An 18,503-nucleotide genomic window follows, 5' to 3' on the forward strand; every position below is an offset into this window, starting at 1 on the left:
CAATATAGTGTATCTTAAGGGGATAAGCTTTTGCACTTAATTGGGTTTTTTTGTTTGTGTTACTGTTGCAGTGGCATCCTCTTTTAGGTGGATTGTGGATAATGAACTTCTCAGAAAAAATAATTTGACCTGCCCTGACGATTACATTACTGATAAATTACCTGTTACTAAAGCACCAAAAGGTAACTTTTAAAGCAGAGAATAATTTAGGCTTTTTAGATTACAGTATAAGAATTAAAGGAGGATGTAGCAGGTCTCGGTATTATCTTTGTAGTTTTCTGTCACAGCAGATGGGACTCTAGTATTGCAAACATAAAATCCCACTAAAGGACATTGTCAAAATAAATTGACATTAAAATTAGGGAGTTTAAATGTACTAATATGAAATCTAACGCTGATAGCACATGTATTTACCATTCCTTCCATCTGACACAGTATCTATATTAATTGTGACTGCTCTGCCTCTATTCAATCTCATTAGCACAAAGCTACAACTACATCTTGTACACAGAGAAGGGAAGTGGTTACACTAAGTAAAAACTCTTTTCAGACAACTAAAATGTTATTCTTTATTTTGAGTTTACAATTTTACAGCTCTGGAAATATATCACCTTAATTTGCAAATGAAGATCAATTAAAAAAATCTTTTGGGCAATGTCAGGATTTCTTTATTACTTTTACTCATCTCTGAGCCAAGGTGAAAGGTTTTAGTATGATTAAAAAGAAATTTTTCAGTCAAGTCAATCCAGACATTTTAAAATCATCAACTTAGTCACAAATTCCAAGATCTGTTTGCATTTTTTTCCCATTATAATTCCAAAGAAAGTAAAAAAATCTAACATCTCAGATTTCCCTGTGAGGTGGCAATTTTGTTGTCTAACTATAGGAACATGGGACTAGATGGTACATCCTGTTTGTCTCAGTTTTCTGACTGTCCTAATTCCATCATATAGATATTTTTGTAAACTGAATAGGATGTTCTAAATCACACAGAATCACAGAATGTTAGGGGTTGGAAGGGACCTCTAAGGATCATCTAGTCCAATCCCCCTGCTCAAGCAGTTCTATCTAGATCAGGTCATATAGGAACGCGTCCAGGTGGGTTTTGAAAACCTCCTTGTAAGATTACCATAGCTTTCTGAGAACATAAATATTAAACATAGAGCTTGTTTAATTAGTATTTCTAAAAGCTTTCATATTAAAGCAATAAGCTTCCTTTGTGCAAAATAAATTGTCAATGAAAATTAAATTCTAAAGGATTTAGTGTATGTTTTTACCATCAACACGACTAAAACAAATTCATACACCTATGCTTAGAGTAAATGTTTATAATGAATGAGTTTCCCTCCTAGATTTAGACTTTTCGTTGAATTGCAGGAAGATCAGAACCTGGCTACATCAAAGAGACATTTAGTTTTAAACAGCGTGTTTCTTCAGGCTCACAGAATCAGGTGCCTGCAGGGATTGCACACCTACAGAAAATATCTGATAGTCTGTCAAATGTGTCTATAGGCACATTAACTCTACCTTCAACTCCAGACTTGAGCCACCAGACTAAAAAGACAACTAAGGTACATTTTACAGATTTCTTTGGTTTAGATAGTGGAACTGTAAGGCTTATTGCTGTTTATTGCTGTTCCTGTAACAAAGGGTGAATACCAAATGCGTTGCTGATTGGGCTCTTATTTTATGTGATCTGTTAAGAAAAGAGAAATATGGTGTTTCTGTATGAGTTTTCAATGCTGCATGGCTTTAATAAGACATACAGATATCTTTTTCAGCATCCTGAAGGCTGCCATGCTTAGTTCTGCACTGTGTGATTTCTTTGTTTTTCAAAGAAAACTAATGCCTCACAGAAGTTAGCCTGGAAAGACAAGAAGGGCAAAGCAGGCAAAGAAAGTGAGCATGCCAAACTTGAGAAAAAACAGAATTACTTGAAGAACCCCCGCTTTTTCCCATCAAATGCTCTTCATGGAGGAAAATCTCTCATCATTTCTCAAGAAAAGGTGGAACAAACCATAGCCAGAGGAAAAGCAGAAGATAATAAAGGGTATGCCGTATATACAATGTCTTGATTCTGAGCTGGAGCTGTAGATTTCCATTTAGACACCTTGAGCTAAATGTCTCTTATGAACAACGTATGTGTGACTTTTTTTTTTATGTGAAGGATACATTTTCCAGTTTCTCATTTTATCAATTTTTAAAGAACTAGGCAGCAAGATAATTGTCTCCTTTTTTAAAATCTTTCAGTGATACCTCATTTGTTCCCGTGTTTCTTGCCAATCCACCTACTGTTTTGTTTTCTGATTATGAAGTTGGCCAAGTTTATGAGGTGAGAATTTACTTATTAGTAGGGAGTTAATTCTACCACTGAGAAGCTGTGATCTACATATTTCACCCAATCTGTTGGCTTTCTGCAGTTTAACAAAGTCTGAGTTTCTTCTTCATATTGAATTAATAACCCTTTAACTTCTTTGAAGATCACCTTTCACACATACCACCAACACACTAACCGGTTAAAACTAAAAGGGACTCTCTTCATTTTCTGCTTCGTTTTGATAGTATCTGATCCAGCCTTTCTTGAGTAAACTAAGGATTTTTAGGTTGGTTGCAATGATAAATTAGTTACTACCAGCAGAGTACTAGAGAACTTCAAACTTCTCATTTATCATAATGAGTGATGATAAATACAATGGAAGATTTTATTTTCTTTTTCACGAAGAAAACTATAGAGCTGCAGAACATCACTTCAACATGTCAGCATCTAAGACTTGTACCCCCTTCTACTTCAGCATTTGCCATTGGACCAGGTATGGGTTCTTTTCACTGCCTTTAAGATGTTAACACATATGAGATCTAATTTATCTGTTTGAACAAAAGTTTTTCATGGATGTTCTCTTTGGTTCTGCTATCCATAGTGCTCAGTTCTTTAGAAACTGAAGGTTGACCTCTGTCTCTGGGACTTGCAACTTGCAACTCATAAGCAGATTCAAAGGTCTAATGAGGAATTTGCTAAGACTAACTAACGTTAAAGTTTCTGAAGATCGATGGAAATATATCCACGGAATACTGTGACTAAGTCATCCAAAATTCATCTAGGAGCAGATGTTACTTCCACAGAAATAATTTCATGGAGAGGGCAAGAAATAACATGCTTCAGTTGCAGCAAGGAAGATTAGGTTAGAGGGAAGTTTAAACAAACATCTTTCTTGTAGGGGGATAGCCAGGCACTGGGATAGATTGCCTAAGCAGACTGTGATATCTCAGTCACAACATTGGAGGACTATTTAGTTAGGTGCCCCCATGTAGGCCTAACTGTTGTCTCATGGCAAAAGAAAGGTGGGTAACATCTCTAAGTTTCTCCTCGCTCTGTTTTCTGCAATTATGAGAAGCATATTTCAGGCAAAATATCTTCTTTGAGTCCAATGGAAGATATGCACATACACAGATTACACTGGCAGAACTTTTGTGGTCAATTGTTCTTATCAGCTTGACTTAGGCAATAAATAGGAGAGTTTACCAGAGGGAAGTGTGATCGTACGTACATATGCCAACTGTGGGGGGGTTCATTTTTTAATTCCCTGCACTTTTTTTCTTTTCTCCAAGGAAAATTTCCAGGAAAAGGAGGAAGGATTGCTCCTGGAATGCTATGCCAGTACATAGTTCAATTTATTCCTGAATATCTAGGAGACTATGAAGATTGTGTATCAGTTGAGACTCAAGTATCAGAACCTCTTCTGATCCCCATCAAAGCTAAAAGAACACCTCCAGTGTTAATGTGTCAGTAATGTCCAGTTCTTTAGTTTCCTTAAATTTAATTGACCTGGGCTTTTCTTTTTCATTGACTATCTTCAATTTTATGTCATAAAACAAATGTGCACAAACTTAGCAATGCAGTTTCTACATTTTGATATCTGTCTCGTTTTTACTCAGGTTTATTAATTATTAAAATGTATCCCTGTCAAATTTTTCCTCAATTATTTGTTCTTGCCACATCAAGGTCTTTGTTTTTTTTAACATGAGAGGAGTGGGCAGGAGCCACTTTTCTAAGTCTGTGTCTTGTCGATTCCCGAACTCCTAACTGTTATTACTAATCCTAAATGTGAAGGACTTATGATTTAGTGATATGTATTTTAGAATTATTAATTAATATTAATGTAATGTTATATTAAATATATATGGATATGGCATACCTGCCTCAGATACCTAGCCTCAACTGTAAAAACCAGGATTGTCTTTTGTAATGTCACTTTTCCCGTTGTACTGAGCTTTTTAAAAATTCATCTGGCTTTTTCTTATCATTCAGTAGAGTCTCTAAGTAGAAAGCACCATCAAAATGTAAGACAGATGTAGAAATATGCACCTCATACTGTTTAACTTTCAAATGGAAAGAATTTGAGGGTTTTTAGGACTCAATATTCTTCGGCAGTATATGTCTGTAAAGAGTTGTTCAAGGAGCTGGCTTTGCCACCTGCTAGCCTTCAGTATCTGTGTAGTGTGATTTTCTGTGTCATTCGTTGCAGTGCCTCCCATTATAGACTGTGGTTCCTGTCTTGTTGGAGGGAAAAAAGTAACAACGATTTTGATCAGAAATGAGGGAATTAGCTCTGGGAAGTTCTATATCATGCCAAAGAAAGACTGGCCACCTGCTCATTTCAGGGTGAGTTATCAGAAGGGAAATGCTTGACATGGTGTGGTATAGGTGCCCTGGCATGAAGGCCATTTGAGCTGGTCATGGTATATTCACACACAAATCCTTGCTGGGGGGTATCTGTATTGTGCCATTCACTCAGGAATTCACATATATCCTCAGCATCAACCTCCCTAGATATCTGTACCTTCTGCTTGGGCTCTGGCTTGCCTCTGGAAGAATTCGTCTTTCTCAGTGGTGAGGTGAACTCAGGCATAGATCAGGGAAAGGACAACTGGGTTGAACTTTAACCTTGCCCTTAAAGCAAATAGAAATGCAATCAGTTCTAGCATTTCTTGAGCTAATTTCCTCCCCCTCCCCACCAAAGACACCACTTACTGACCTTGCTGCATCTATGGATGCTAGCAGTCCACTCCAGTGCAACACAAAACAGGGTCAAAGTGGAACAGACAAAGAAGATATGATATGACTGGTAGACTGACTGTTTATGTGCTGAAGAAAAGGCTAAGAGAATAGCTGATGTGCCAGGTTGTCCCTCGTGAAACAGTTTACAGTCTCAACTCAGAATGAGTCATGGAGAAACAGACAGAACTCCTATATTCAGGCATAGCTGTTCTTCCGTGAACGTGATTAGGGCTCTTGACATTTGTCTTTGGAGACAGCATCTTCCCTCCTGATTTCACCAGTTATAAAACATGGAGTATTTCTTCTAATGAAGTCATATACATAAGCCACATATGATGTGTGAAAACATATTACAGTAAGAGTTAAATCAGTGAAGCGGTAGTGTACTGCCTAAGATAACCTTGTATTTTAAAATCCTGATCAATTTAATTTTATCCTTTTTTCGTAACACCTTAGGCTGTTGCCACTGCTGGTTTTGTGATACAAGATCCTTTTGGGATCCGTCCTGCTGATTTTGAGCTAGCACCAGCACAGAGTACAACAGTAGAGGTTAGTACCAACTTCTACATAAAGTATTAGTACTTTACCCAAATACATTATCAGGCAAGATCATTTTAGAAGATCTTGGCTGAACCTTGCCAATTTGTGTGAGCAAAAATGCTCAAATCCTTTTGTGCAATTACATTGTAAGAATTGCAACTGTGAGTCTTTGGATATTTGGGGGAAAAAGCCAATTCCTTCATTGTAGAACAATCCTTCACTTATGCTGTGCTCTTTCCTGAAAAACATCCTGCAATAGGTGTGCATTACTGGTTGCCACCACTGCTTTGTCTGATGTGGGCCACATTTTATTACAGCATAACTATGGGGAGGGAGAGTGATAGGAAGAATATGGTTAGCCTCCATCCCTTCCTTTTACCATTACCTCCTGGCTGTTGAGAAGAGGAATAGGTCAGACAGGTGTGTAAAATGGAGAAACATTTCTTCTTTCAGTCTCCTCAGGTGCATTGCTTCAGCAGCTTCAGGCACATACAGGAGAGAAAGATGAATTTAACATGGATTGGGTTTGCAGGTGATAATGAGTAAGAGGAAGAAAAAACATGGTACAGGTTACACAGCCAAAGGTTTTGGCCACAGAAGTGTTTTGGTTGAGGTAGAGCTTAGGGAGGGCACCCAGCAGCAGCCCTGCTCACACTGATGGAGCTGGACAGGCAGTAGTGGTGTTAGTGTTACTCAGTGAGTCACTGAGGGCAGATCTGATTCTGAGGCTGCAATTCATACAACTAACCCAGCAGACCTCCCACATCTCCAGCAACTACAAAGGCAGCCTCTGGTGACCACCCAGATGCACACACACGTAAGTTTACTGACTCAGGCAACACCTATGTTTTTTTCCACTCTGTATTAAAGGAGTGTGACACTGTTTCTTGCAAATAAAAGACTGAATTACTAGAACTGTGTTTTAGTGAACACTTACTAATTAAAGTTTATTACTTCCTGGAGAGAACTCAGTTGCAAACATTGTTATTTCACTTCTGTCTTTCAGGTGGTGTTTTTCCCTTCTTTTCCAGAAGTCTCTCAGCAAACATATACCATTGTTTGTGACAATTGCCAAGTCCGTGATGTGACAGTCACAGGTTTGTTTCTAAGACCTTTCAGCAATTACGTTTCTAACAGTGTAGATATTGAAATAGTGGGAGTGGTGGTTGATGGCTTGAAGTGATGGTAACATTTTATGTCACAGGATGAAGGAAAGTCTTCGTCCCTTGATGGTGTTAAATACTAAGCATTTTTACTGTTATTATTACTTCTCCATCCCAGTGCATGAAATACAGGAGATTCAGAAAGCACTGATTTTTTAGCTCACTGTAGCCAAAAATCTTTGGCAAATGTAAAATGTCACAAAGAAGCAGAAAAGAAAACCTGTTGTCAGGTGCAATTTGTTTCTTAGACTTCTGTAACAAGAAGATAACATGACAAACTATAAAACATCAACTTTAACAGAGCAGAAACACATTTGGGTGCGAAGCTTAGGGCACATCTTGGATTAGGGTATTCAGGAGAGATAGGCTAATGGAACCAGTTGAAATTCTTGTAAATGTTAGTACTTCTCCTGTAATGTAGTTGTGAGGCCTATAACAGTAGGATTGATTTGTAGTCTGTTTAATCCCTTTATTACAGACGTTTCCTTTTAAAAAACATTTTATTATCCTTATTTGTATTGTAATATACTGCTCAAAACATCTGGGAGCCACACTATCAGTCTTTGCAAACACCCTGCTCATTGCAGTGAAACAATGCTGATGTAAGTGAGCTGAGGTTGTGGCCTTGAAATCCAAATTGTTCCATTCATGAAGATCTCTATTGGTATATGCTGATAAACAAAGAAACATCAGGAAAATATTGTACAATTAACACACTGACAGTTATAGATATCATCAGTAATGGCCATTGCTGGCATTTGCTGTTAATGAGTAATGAATTATGTTAATGAGCAATGAACACTGTTATTAGCCAGATAGTAAATGGTATTTCCTGCTTATTTCTTCAAGGAGTTGGACAGCTGACAGCTCTGGAGCTTTTGTTTGTCACGGGTGGAGAAAGCAAACCTGAACCTGGTGAAGTTACTGATGTAACAGCACAGCACCTCATACGATTTGAGCCCCAAAACCCCCACACCACCGAGGAGAAGAAACTGGTTATGAGAAACTCTACGTACGTAGCTACTACTAACAGAGTAATGCTCTGCAGTCTGAACATGCTGGTAGAGTTGTCATTTGTGACACCATACCTTCACAAGTTGAAGAACCACCATCATGCACTTGATAAACTTTGTACAGAAGCTTTGCTTCTTTTTGCTGCAATGTTTAGTAATTGAGGCACGAGGTTATGCAGGAACATTATACATAGATCAAACATTTTATCAACCATTAGCCATACTGTTTGGTCAATGCATTTGCTTGAGTATAGGTAAATCAACGACTCAAAAGGATTCATAAATATGGTTGGTTGCAGGAAATATTTAACAGGGTCTACAGTGTACACCTGTGTAACTGAGTTAAGCACTCTCTACTGTTTTCCTTTCATAGTGCAGGGAAACAGATGCTTTTAAGGATGCAGTTCTGACTGTAGACATCTTACATAGAACAAGATATCACACATCCTGGACTCCACTCCCAGTTAAATGGGAGCCAAATGTAACTAACTCATGTTAAAACTTTCACATGATTCCTCCTATTGAGTCCCTATAGATTTCAAAATAAACTCTACTTGAAGTAAAGGGATATGTCGTTATGTGTAGTCACATTGTACTAAACATAGTAGTATTCTGATTTTGCTCAAAATCAGACAATAATGCAAGTACACTAATGTACATGATTGCAGTAGTTGGACTGCAGACTGTCAAAGCAGAGATGAGGTCAGTGCTGGTTTTAGATGCTTTAATGTGAATTGCTGCTTCCTATGGTGAGTATCTGGAAGTTTGAGGCCTGGAAACCAGAAGTGAATAATGCCAAAATAGAATGCTGTTTTGGTAAAGAAGGTGGGATTCAGTGAACTGGAGACTGTAAACTGATGAAGCATGTGACTGTGACAATTTTCTTGGTGCTATAACCATGACAACAGTCCCTGCACGTCTCGTGTCAGTGTTTGTATGAAACAAAACTGGACAGGCTGAAACTGAGCTCCACAGAAGCAGGAAAGAGAAAACTTTCTACTGCTATAGAAAGTGATACAGGAAATTGTACATGTTCAGTTTTGTCATTGATACTCACAAATTCCAGTGTCTTTCCTCCTCTTAGTAAGGCTAAGTTTTTGAGGTCAGCATGAGAAAGGTTTGAAAACCCATGAAGCAACTTTGTTAAGCAACCTTTTCTGGATTACAAAGAGGAGTGCAGAGCCATTGCTATAATCTTAGCTGGAGCTACTGTGTTGACCTGTTAAAGACCACTTCATGCACTTGGATTAAATTCAGAATATCAGCAGTGATCCAATGCAGTCAGGTATCAGCAGGAGTGGTCCTGTTCTCAGATTCTTGAAAGAAGAAATGCAGAGCTTCTTAAAAGCTGCTTTACATGACAAGCTAAATAAGGCAAGAAAGTGTTAACGTATCATACACATTTGTGTCATTTACTTCCATATGTTGGCACATTCTTTGTACTATTTATATACTCTGGCTCTATTCTGCCTCATCAGCTTTGTAGCTCCCAAAGACTGGTAATTCTGACCCCTGTATTTTTTAAAGAGATTAATTCCCTACATGAAAAAAAGAACTGAAAATTTTCTCCCAATGTTTTACTCAAAAATACCTGAAATTTTAATCATAACTTTGTTGTTGTTGTTACTCATCTCTTTGCAGCTATGTAGAACTTCCTTTTTACTGGCAGGTGAGAAAGCCGAACCTGAAACCGTTACTACCAGAAGAAACTGCAAACTTTTCTATGAAGCTCAAACACAGTCAAGACACGGAGTCAGCCTTTTCCCTAAATCCTGAGCAGGGAGTTTTGCTTCCCAATGCAGATCATGAGTTTATCCTCACTTACACTCCACAGGAGGTACGGCTTGTGATTTCTTCCTATCTGCAAACTCCAGCTGTGTATTTTTATGCAAGTCATAAAATCCTTGCTGTGCAGCTTTTAAAATGAAATTTAATTAGCTAGTAGCATGATCTGATAAACAGTGTTCAAAATGTAGGAAATGACTAGAAGAAAACATGTTTTGAATGCAAAATGTGAGACAGTTTCTGATCTCATGTCATTTTTAGTACTAACTGGACACGATTAATTTTACTCTGAAACTATGGACACATCATTGTAGCAGCAGCTGTGCTGGCTGGTGAAGTTACCCTCACCACACTGCCAGCTCCTCTGCAATCCCATGACCCTTCTCTTTCTGTTGAGTGAGCTGCTTTTGGGATGTACCCCATACCTACTGCAGCCTAAATAAGTTTGGTTCAACCAAACAGTGATGATTTGAGCTTCTTTTTTAGACTGAAATGGGTCCTATGAACAACTGTGTGGTAAATTAAGGGGATAGTAGTAGTCTTTGTCAAAGGTGGTATGCACCTGTGGGTAAAGGGAAGTGCGAGGATGTTTGAATGCAGTTGTCCCAGTGATTGCTGGAAAAATATATTGAATTAACATGTGCACTTAATATCTCCCTACAAACAAATGAATCTTTTGGAAAGCTCCCTCCTTTTTTTCCCCCCCATTAGAATACAGAAGGCATCCTCTTTTCCCAGGACAGAAAAGTGGTGTTTCTTACTCAAAATCAGACTGATGGCCAATTAAGTTAAATGCCCTGGAGCAGTTAGAAGAAACTAAGTTTGTGCAGCAGTACTGAGCTTAATTTGGGGAGCCTCTGCAGATGCCTGTGTGTAGTATGCAATATACTAGGGAAATAATAACAGGCATGTCAAAAATGAATATTTTTCTTGGAACTATACAGCATGAGATCAGAGTCTGGCTTAATATTTTTGCAGTCAAACGTGTTTTCTTTCAGTAACTCTAGAGTGTGAATATTTTTTATCATAACTCAGTACTCTGATGATGATTGTTCATCTCTTAAATGTAAACTACATCTTAATCTTTTTTTTGTTCTTAATCCTCAACATAACTGATTATTTGACATTAAAATCCTCACCTCCTTCATCTGTGCAGCTGAAGAGTTATCACAGTGTGATTCAGGTGGTGCTGAGGGACATTCCACAACCACCCTGGTAAGCTGAAGAAGCGTATTTCCCTGTGAGATATGTAGCCACATTTTAGCTATGCTGTTACATGGCATTCTTCATCTTTCTGGTGATAATGGACTGACAATTACTGAGGATTTTATCTGCACAACTAATTGTAGTAAAAAGAGCCTCTCTGTGATCTTGCCTCCTGTCAGAACATGTGCCTTAGCCGTAGCTAGGGCTGCACCTCTCATGGAAAAAGAAAAAACCTGTCATTTTGTCTGTTGTTTTTCCAAGCTTTCTGCTGTAGGTTTTCCTGTTATTACTTTTTGCCCCAGCACTCTGACTTATTTGTTCACTAACAGACTGGGCAACTAGAGTACATTGTAGAACTACAGTAATTTTTCCAGTTTTTTATTGTTTTCAGCCTGAAAAACTTTTGATAATTGTCAGTTTTGATATGGCAATTAGAAGACTTGATCCAGTTTAAACACCAATTTAGGAAGCTTAATAATTCTACCATATTTACTCCCAAAGTTTAGTAAAAGAGAGGATGCTTCAAAACATCCCAGAATACAAAGCAGAGGATGTAACAGCACTGGAAATAGAAGTTAAAGGATCGACAGAACCATTTCATCTTCTTCTCGAACCATATGCAATCATCATCCCTGGAGAAAACTTCATTGGTGTAAATGTCAGGAAAACATTTAAGGTTTGTTTGCTTTGGGCTTCCTTGTGTTCATGTGCTTTGTGTCACTATCAGACAATTCACGTTATTTTAGTTTTTCTTAAATCTTTTGAAAGGAGGCTGTGGCTCCAGGCGAGGCTGTACTGAAATCTCCTAGCAAGCCCATGCAGCCCTACACTCCAGACAGCAGTATTTGTTCTTTTTTCATCTCTCACATTTGGTACCACAGAGTTTTACCCTTCTATATGTTTTTCTCACTCACTAACCTGTTGCTTATCACTTTGTTACTCCTGTAGTGTAAAAGTGTTCCAGTTGAGAGGAATAGATAATGGATGATTAAATTATTTCATAACAGAGGCACTGTTGCCGCAAAGGACTGCAGCAAGCACAGAAGAGCTACAGAAGTCACATATGCTTCATCTTACTGGAGCTTATTCTTTCCTGCAGATTTTGATAGTTTCTGTTTGGCCGTTATAAGACAGACTGCTCCTGCTATTGTCCCCTTCAGCATAGACCAGGTTCCTTTTGATCTTAGACTCACTTAGGAAAAACAGGCTTGGTAGCAAGAGTCAGGCAGGAAAACATTTTCCAGTTAATAGTCTTTACATTTTTTCTTAAAGATACTGGTCATCAGTATTTAGTTTTATACTTTCTTTTCCTAGAAGATGTTTTTCAACTTGAGACAGCCATTTCGTACTTCCCAGTAATCCAGTGTAGCTACATGTGTGGTACAGTAATTAAGTCACTGATGATAGAATGACATTCCTTGCAGTTTCAAATTGGTTTCTTCAGCCTTAAAAAGAGAAGAATTTGAACTGTGCTTAGTGATAACTGTGCTTTGGAGAAAGAACTTATTTGATTTCAAGAGTTAACACCTCCCTCACAAACAGATCCTTGGGCAAAAACAAAGGCTGTTCTCAAAAGAAGAATTTAAATTTAGAAGGTCTATTACTTTTTTTTTTAAATGGAAGGAAAGTTGAAAAGGCTTCAAATAAGACAATGTTCTTGGAAAGAATGGTTAATGGATTTTCTTGAAGTTTTGGAAAACATTTGTGTGAGGGTGGTCACTGATATAATCTGACCAAATATAGTGCTTTCAGCATAGACCTCTACACCTGAGCTACCTGTGCTAAGCTTTCCTTGCAGTACAGTGGTTGATGTAGGCTAAAATAGGCCAGAGGAATTGTTCCCAGCCCTCTCTAGTTGGTTTTATTTTCAGCAAAGAGAATCCTGGGAAATGAGGGCAGATACAGCTCTTGCATCTCTTTCACAGACATCTGATATCCAGTCCGGTGAATCCCACTTCTTGACCTTATTCTACATCACAGAGGAGAAAGGAAAGGGAGAACACAGGATTACCATGAAAATAACAGCATCTAGTGCATGACACTGAGTTAGCTCTGTTCAAGTCAGAGTCTGGGTGAAGTTCTGTACCTTTCTACTCTTCATGTGCTCAGTTAGTTGCAAGATTCGGTTGAAGATACCATTATGTGTAGCTATTCAAGCTATATTAGTAGCTTGATCAGGATACAGGTTAGAGTGTGCAAATTATGTGATGTGAGACTTGCATTACCTGGGTTGCAGGGCATCAGTACTCTCGGAAAACTGGCTTGTGTCTATGAAAGCTTAAAGTGTATTGTCTTGTTGATTTTAAATGTCTTAGATGTGGAATAACAGCAAATCATTGATCAAGTACACATGGGAGAGAATCATATCCTGTAACATTGTGGAAGTTGAACCTCATGCTGGCACAATAGGTAAGGTTTCTGTGGTTTGCAAGCATCAGTTAATGATAAGTACTGAAATTGGTAGGAGTGGAAGAGGAAAGTCACAGAGCTCTACAATGCAAGCTGCAAAACAAGCGCACTGGAGCCAGCAGGAGACTTCATTTGGTTCCAGGAGTTACAGTAACAGGCTTGCAGCAGGGGATTTCTTTGCAAAAGGCTGAGACAAGACACTGAATTTTTCTTTTCTAGGTAGTAATGAGTGTTGTGAATTTGAACTGGCAATTACTGGGAGCAAACCTGGGAACACCAGCTGTGACCTGCAGTGTAAGATTGAACACTGTCCAGAGCCAGTTGTATTGCATGTAGAGGCTGCTTTTAAGGTAAGGGACAGTTCAGTGGTGCAGCATGACTAGCTGTGGGGCCTGGCTGTTGTCCATATAAAGCTTTGTGCCTCTTAAAGGCCTGGCAAATCTCAAGCAGTTGCAAACAGGAGATATTTTTGCTGTCTAGTAACTATTGAGTCAGTGTTGATACTCCCATGGCAGTAAGACTTTTTCTGTATTACACATAATGCATTTGCTTTCTGCTATTCTCTGTGAAACTGAATGTTAATCTTAGATAATGTATGTTTCTTAATTAGGCAGTTTTGGCAGGAGTGTCCATTCTGACATCTGTTTCTTGGTATCCAAGGGTCCACTTCTCTGTATCGATACTCCATCGCTCTGGTTTGGTTTGATTAAGCAGGGTGAGAGTGTATCAAGAACCTTTGAGATTAAAAATCTATGTCAACTGCCAGCACGATGGAGAATGAGAGAAAGCCAGGTTTGCCTAGCTGAAAGGAATGAAGAGGTAAGTTGCTGTCGTAGCTGGCTCTGCTCCTCTTTAGTTATTTCTTCCTTATGCTTAGGAGTTATTCATTCCAGATACCAGAAGTTCAAATTTCTGTGACGTCTTAGGAAACTGGTTCTGCACAATTCCAGAAGTGCTCAAGTTCTTTTGAGATTAAATATTTCTTTGCATTTTTTCTGTTTCCATTCATTACAAATCCCCTGCCAGCTTGATCCAGAGACGAGGGGTGTTTCCTATATGACAGTGGTTTCAGCTGCTACTGATAAAAAACAGAGGGTAAGACTTTATTAGGACTGAGGCTGCTAAACACTCCTCTTGCACACACACATCAGCATCTTGGACAAGAATCTCAGCATCTACTAAATTTGGCCTTTTGGCTTGAAACAATAGCTTTGAAACAAAAGCCCCGAAACAACTTCCTGCCATGGTGTGATGAATGTTTGGTATTATCTAGACTGTGATGTGTCAAATGCAGTCCATTCCAATCTTTGACTTCAGAGCTCATTCCACCATTTCATATGAGAGAACTAAAACAGCTTGGAGGTAATAAATGTTGGCAAAGAAGTGAGTAATAGCTGCTATCTGCAGACCATCACGTACTCCTAATTTTTATTTTTTGTTAAAAAAGATAAGGCAAAATACTTATTTTGCTTATCTGTGGTACAGTAGGCTTTGTAGCTGGATTTCTCCTTGGTGTAATGCATTCAAGGGAAGTGAGGAAATCCAGACTCTGGGATGAGTGCTTTTTGTTGCAGGCCGAGAGGACTTTAATTACCCATGCAAGGAATTTTGTTCACTTTTTTCATGGCAAAAATGTTCTAAAAGCTGTTCAGATGTTTTATTTTTCTGGACAGACTGACAGTTTTGCAATAGAGAGAGACGGTTTTTAAGCAGGAACTTTCTATTGACCACCAGGAGACTGAAGCCTGCAAGAGGCTGTGCTGTATCCCCAGGAGTTCTTGAGCTCTGTTTTCTTTTCTTTGTATCCTGTAGATACAAAGATGTCCACCAACTTTGGGTGAAAGTTGATGGCAAAATGGAAATACTTGAGTGGTAGTTATATGGCTCTCTGTGTGTATGTTTATCCCTTTTCCCTTGGAACAATTACAATCAGAAGCACCTCAATAAGTGCCCTAGAAGAGACCTTGTCCTCACAGTCCTCAAGCCTTTGACTTCTCACTGTTCCTTGCCATTCCCAACAATTTTCTGAACCTCAGAGAGATTTTATCTCTTTAATTTGTCATCCTGTTCCTATCCCAGTGATGGTCACAGATCAAATGCTCTATTCCTCCTGCATAAAAGCTATCCCTTTCCTTTCCTGAAACTTTGTCCCTCATCTCACACTGATACTCTTTCTGTTTCCACTTTTTCAGCTTTCCTCCCTTCACCTTCTGTCCAAGAATGTCCCCAACTTATGGAATCTTGCACAGCTGCTGCTTAGCCTCTCTGCTTGGGAGGAGACACTGCTACTGCTGCTGACCACTTCTCCTCTGCATTCCCTCTCACTCCATGCACAGGCATCCCTGATATGCCCTTGGCTCTGACTACTCTTCTCTTAGGTCATTGCCATGTTATTATGTGTTCCCAGAGAAGCCAAGTTGTGCCTCCTTGTCTAGCCAGGTTTTCACAAAGCTGTCACTTACTGAAATCAACCCAGGAGCAGAGAGAAAAGATGTGTCTGAGGAAAAACTAGACACATGCAAGTCCTAATTAGATTATGTGGCTTCAGCAGTTTACGCTTGCTTTGCAGATGTCAAAGAAATTTCTATTTCCTCTCTCCTCTCCTAGGTATCTCCCTTTACCATTCAACCATCTGCTGGGGAAATACCTCCTTTGGGGATCTGCATTGTGTCAGTTCAGTTCACATCACTGCTGTGCCAGCGTCTCCAGACAGTATTAGAACTAGAGGTAGAAAATGGAGAAGGAAGGTGAGGGGAGCAAGTGACATTCTACTTTTGTTTTTCCTGAGATTCATCTGTGATTTTTTTTGTTTTGTTTTGGTTTTGGTTTTTGTTTTTACTTTAGGTAGTTTTAACAAAAAAGATGTAGCAGGAGTTGAAGAGTGGGGTTGTGTAACCTACCAATGAATTATCCAATTGCTAATATTGCTCAATAAACACAATCTTCATTCTTTCCAGCATGCTGATGTATGTCTATAGCATTTCATTAATAATAACAATAGACCATCTGTGTGTTTATTTCCAGTCATCTTCCTGTTTTTGTTGAAGTTCAGACCCCCCAAGTGTGCCTGATATCTAGTCATCTTGTATTCAGTGAAATTTATACTGGAGTTCCTGCCAAAGCAACCAGCAAACTTTTTAACCAGACACTGCTGCCAGCAAAATACTTATGGGGAAAGGTAAATGCACTTAGTGACGGAAGAAGCATATAGTAGGGTTGGAAATTGCATTTTCTATCAAAATACAAAAAATAATTACTCTTACAAGCTTTTCTGATATATGTTTGGAGTAGGGATTGCTATCTACTGGCTTATGAACAGAACTTCAATGTGAGACCAGCCTTTGGGAAAAGAATAACTACCAGTTATTCGTTCATATTTACAAATACCTAAATGGTGGATGGCTGGAGATTGGGACATCCCTTTTTTTCTCTTGTATCCAGTGACAGGACAAGGGGTAATGGAAAGAAGCTGGAACACAAAAAGTTCCATTTAAACGTAAGGAAAAACTATTTCACTTTTGAGGTGAGTGAGCCCTGGCACAGGCTGCCCAGGGAGGGTGTGGAGTCTCCTTCTCTGGAGGTTTCCAAAGCCACCCGGACCTTTTCCTGTGTGACCTGATCTAGATGGACCTGCTTTGGCAGTGGGGTTGGACTAGATGATCTCCAGAGGTCCCTTCCAACCCCTACCATTCTGTAATTCTGTGAAGTAGGATGTAAGCTACCAGAGTACCATGGTGATTTAGGGTTTGCCTTTAGTTTAGTAGAGCGAGCAAACAATGGTGCTTTTGAATTATATCTGAATTTAACTTAAATTTCACAGTTTACAGATTAGGACCCCTAAATTCAATGTCAATATGTATGCTATTGTCTGAACTCTCTTTTCAGTCAATGGAAGTCTGAGCAGGAAGTCAGTCACCAGAATATGTGCATGTTTCCTGTCATTTTCATACAATCATTTTGATTGGAAAAGACCTTCAAGATCATCACGTCCAACCCCTCCCCTCACCCTGCCAAGCCCACCACTAACCCCTGGCCCTCAGCACCTCAGCTACATGGCTTTACAATATCTCCAGGGATGGGGAGTCCCTGGGCAGCCTGGGACAGTGGCTTAGAACCCTTTCAGTGAAGATGCTCTTCCTTACCTCTAATCTAAACTTCCCCTAGAGCAACTTGAGGCCATTTCCTCTTGTCCTATCACTCATTACTTGAGAGAAGAGACCAGTCCCCGCATTGCCACAATTTTTTTTCAAGTAGTTGTAGAGTATTTTGAATTTTGAGAGTGTAAAGGTAGTTTTGGGGGCTGTAGAGTGTTATTCTGACCTCCAGGTATCCCTCAAGAAGTGTCATTTCTTGTAAGTCCTGTCACACCAGCCAGCCGTGCACCCATGGCTTGGCTATCCTCTGTGACTGATTCCTATCCCATCTATACACTCTGGTATCTGATGTTTGTATCTGAGCAACTGAGCTGAACCTCTAGATTCATGCCATGTGCAGTTAGTCAGTAAGGGAAGGTGCCAACACCAGGATTGTCTCTGTAGGCCCCCTCTCTAGTTAGTGGAGAGAGATGGGGCATCTCCAGGATCCTGCTCCAATATTGGATAGGTTGATTTCACCCTGGCAAGGCTTGTGACTTTGAGAGGGACAACAGTGACTCTGCTTCCAGCCTAGATCCCTCAGGTGGGCTCCAGAAGCCATTTGGAATGAATGTAGCCATGAGGATCTTCTCAACCATGGGGGAATTGTAAAGCAAGCCTCAACAAACTGTACGTCTTGCTACCTGAAAGTGTCCTAAACCTGAGAATAACTGTCTTTATAATCCTCTGATCTGAAGAAAAATCTGAAAGAATTGGAGTGAGCTGAGTGTCTGTCCTTTCTGTTTGGCAGCTCATTGGAAGTCAGGCAGCTTTGTGCTCCACCACTGTCTCCCCAACCAGTGGCACCTTAGGCCCAAATGAAGAAAAAGAATTCTGCATGGAGCTGTCAGCTAACATCACTGTGAGTCTGAAAACTCGGCAGTTTTATCAAACAGTAGCACTGACGTTCTCATCTCACCTCTGGAGAAGTTTTATACACAACACATAATGCTCTTTTTTTCTGCACAATTTCTGAAATTACTTTGATCTACAAGTACCAGGGTTGAAGGCAAGAGTTAAAGAAACTCCACTTGGTGTGGGATTTTTTTACCCTGCCTCTTTGTTTCTCAACTGTTCTTGTTTTCTTTCTTTCCTGAATTCCTATTCACCTGGTTAGTGCTTGTCACTTTTCTTAGAGCATACAGATCCTCACTTTGGATTATCCCAGATGAAATGGAGTGGACTGGTAGACACATTA

The 18,503-nt window shown here is 39.4% G+C and overlaps 1 protein-coding gene across 1 annotated transcript in view; it reads left to right on the forward strand.

Annotated features, from left to right (window-relative positions):
* The window catches only part of DLEC1 (DLEC1 cilia and flagella associated protein), a 41,187-nt gene that overhangs the window by 3,290 nt on the left and 19,394 nt on the right, over positions 1-18,503 (forward strand). Inside the window, exons 4-22 of the mRNA XM_061997412.1 lie at positions 72-182; positions 1,378-1,451; positions 1,839-2,050; positions 2,251-2,332; positions 2,723-2,810; positions 3,607-3,780; positions 4,524-4,660; positions 5,513-5,605; positions 6,603-6,693; positions 7,609-7,771; positions 9,414-9,609; positions 10,714-10,772; positions 11,265-11,439; positions 13,079-13,172; positions 13,392-13,522; positions 13,833-13,991; positions 15,780-15,919; positions 16,197-16,350; positions 18,057-18,167. Of these exons, the coding sequence (XP_061853396.1) occupies positions 72-182; positions 1,378-1,451; positions 1,839-2,050; positions 2,251-2,332; positions 2,723-2,810; positions 3,607-3,780; positions 4,524-4,660; positions 5,513-5,605; positions 6,603-6,693; positions 7,609-7,771; positions 9,414-9,609; positions 10,714-10,772; positions 11,265-11,439; positions 13,079-13,172; positions 13,392-13,522; positions 13,833-13,991; positions 15,780-15,919; positions 16,197-16,350; positions 18,057-18,167 (2,444 nt within the window). The remainder of the gene's footprint in view (positions 1-71; positions 183-1,377; positions 1,452-1,838; positions 2,051-2,250; positions 2,333-2,722; positions 2,811-3,606; positions 3,781-4,523; positions 4,661-5,512; positions 5,606-6,602; positions 6,694-7,608; positions 7,772-9,413; positions 9,610-10,713; positions 10,773-11,264; positions 11,440-13,078; positions 13,173-13,391; positions 13,523-13,832; positions 13,992-15,779; positions 15,920-16,196; positions 16,351-18,056; positions 18,168-18,503) is intronic.

The sequence above is a fragment of the Colius striatus genome, chromosome 5 (genome assembly GCF_028858725.1).
Source record: "Colius striatus isolate bColStr4 chromosome 5, bColStr4.1.hap1, whole genome shotgun sequence".
Classification (NCBI taxonomy): Eukaryota; Metazoa; Chordata; class Aves; order Coliiformes; family Coliidae; genus Colius; species Colius striatus.